This window comes from Vombatus ursinus, unplaced genomic scaffold, assembly GCF_900497805.2.
Source record: "Vombatus ursinus unplaced genomic scaffold, bare-nosed wombat genome assembly UNPS02001674.1, whole genome shotgun sequence".
In the NCBI taxonomy this organism is placed as follows: Eukaryota; Metazoa; Chordata; class Mammalia; order Diprotodontia; family Vombatidae; genus Vombatus; species Vombatus ursinus.
In genome coordinates, this window is record NW_020941452.1 from 1 (window position 1) to 2,192 (window position 2,192).

The following is a 2,192-nucleotide window of genomic DNA, read 5'->3' on the forward strand; positions in this document are numbered from 1 at the left end:
CTGGAGCATCAGACACAGAGCCTGGGGAGGAATGAGCCTGACTCCCACAACCTCAGAATCTCAGAGTAGGAAATGACCTCAGGGCCATGATGAGCCTCCCCTGCCAGAAGAAGGCCCTGCCCCCTCTGCCCCTGGAGCCCACAGGCTCAGTCAGTCCTCCCCTGAGGCCCCTCCTTCAGGGATCCAGAGCAGGAGCAGATTTGCATGTGGGGCCTCCTCCCTGCAGGGCCTGGGTTGGTTTTAAGAGAGCCCTGGGGGAGCCCAGCACCAGCTGGGGAGCCTCAGGACAGTGAGCTCTGGGAGGAACCTTGACCATGGCCTGGATCTCTCTGCTCTTCTCATTCCTGACTGTCTACACAGGTGAGGCTTCCCAGGGACTCCTCCCTGTGGCTCAGGCCCCACGATGTCTCAGACCAGGCCTGCCCTGAGCTCATGCTGAAGCTGCTTGAGGGGCCAGCATCCCCTTGTGGAGAGAGGTCCCTGCCTCTGACCAATGTCCTCTTTCCTCTCCTTGCAGGTTCTGGGGCCTCCTATGTGCTGACTCAGCCACCTTCAGTGTCCAAAAATCTGGGAGAGACGGCCTCCATCTCCTGTGCTGGAGATAGGGCTAATAGTAATAGTGTACAGTGGTACCAGCAGAAACCTGGCCAGGCCCCTAAGCTGGTGATTTATAGCACTAGCAGCAGGCCCTCGGGGATCCCTGCCCGATTCTCTGGCTCCAAGTCAGGGAACACGGCCACCCTGAGCATCTCTGGGCTTCAGGCTGAGGATGAGGCTGATTATTACTGTCAGCAGTGGGATAGTAATGCTGATGCTCACAGTGACACAGACTGATGGGGAAGTGAGACAAAAACCCCCCAGGCTCTGTTCCCACTGTGCCCTCCCCTCTGGGCTCCACGGGTGCCTGGTGAGCACAGGACAGAGACAGCTTCTCCCTCAGGCCCCTTCCTCCCCTCCTCCCTCCCTGCTCTTCTGACCCCTTCCCTGAAATGGACGGGCCGAAAGTAACCAGACACACGCCAAATTAGAAAATAGAGAGCATTTACTGGAGCCGGCCGGCGACTGTCCCCTGGATGCAATCCTAGGAGAGCAGTGCCAGGCAAGAGAAATAACAAAGCTTTATACCCAACAGTTTTCAATCGTAGATACTAATCCTTTGATGTAGTGAAATTTACAATCGTGGATTAGCGATCCTTTGAGGCAGGGGAATTTACAATCGTGGATTCACAATCCTTTGAGGTAGGGACTAGGGAGGTTAGGCTAGGTTTGTGACAACTTAGTCCACTTCACTCCCCCCTTTTCACTGACGAAAAGAATCAGACGGGGGACTCATCAGAGTTCAGAGGAGCATAGGATCGACGCAGGACAAACAACTGGAGTGCTTGCACTCGTTTCTGGACATAGCGGGTTATGCATTTTATGAAACAAGGGGCCACAAGTAACCCAAGGAGGAGAAGGGCCAGAGGGCCCACCACTCCGGAGAGTAGGGTGGTTAGCCAGGGGGACCAATTATACAGGGTCTGATACCAAGAAGACCCCGTTGCCCGTGCGCGGTCCCTCTCATCTAACCGCTGCCTAAAAGCTTGCAAGGACTCCCGAATAACTCCAGACCGATTGGCGTAGAAACAGCAGGTTTCTCCCAACGCCATGCATAAGCCTCCCTGTTTGAGGAACAGTAGGTCCAAGCCTCGGCGGTTCTGGAGAACCACTTCGGCCAGAGAGTCTAGGGAAGTCTCAAGGTGTGAGCCTAGCTCTTCCAAGGAGCGTAGGTCCCTGTCTACCTGTGCACTCAAGGCACCGTAGTTGGCTTTCCCTTGTATCAGGGCTGAGGCCCCAACAGCAGCGGAGCCGGCCACTCCGAGTCCCACCAATATAGGAACCAAGATGGGTACAGCCCTCCTGGAGCGAGTTAGGCCAAAATGCTCAGCTGCCCCTTCCTCTGAGTAGACATATACCTGAGGAAAGACACGCACCACTACACAGAGCTCGATCGGGTTGAGGAAACGAATGTCCTGTATGCAGGTGGTGAGTCCTCTGGTACAAGCGAACCATACTCCAGGTGGGGCGGTTAACAGGAGGTCAGAGCTTTTGGATGTGGGGGAAATAAGAATGACTGAAGTGCACGTAGCGTTGAACGGGGAGGACCGCAGCGGGTAGTCAGGCCCGAGCAAACACATTCCTTTGCCCTGGAC

At 55.6% G+C, this 2,192-nt stretch overlaps 1 gene segment (V, D, J or C); it reads left to right on the plus strand.

Annotated features, from left to right (window-relative positions):
• The first annotated feature begins 246 nt into the window (after window positions 1–246).
• Window positions 247–849, plus strand: LOC114048004. The segment is given in 2 exon segments: window positions 247–360; window positions 518–849. Coding segments are annotated over 2 exon segments (363 nt in total).
• The last annotated feature ends 1,343 nt before the right edge of the window (window positions 850–2,192 follow it).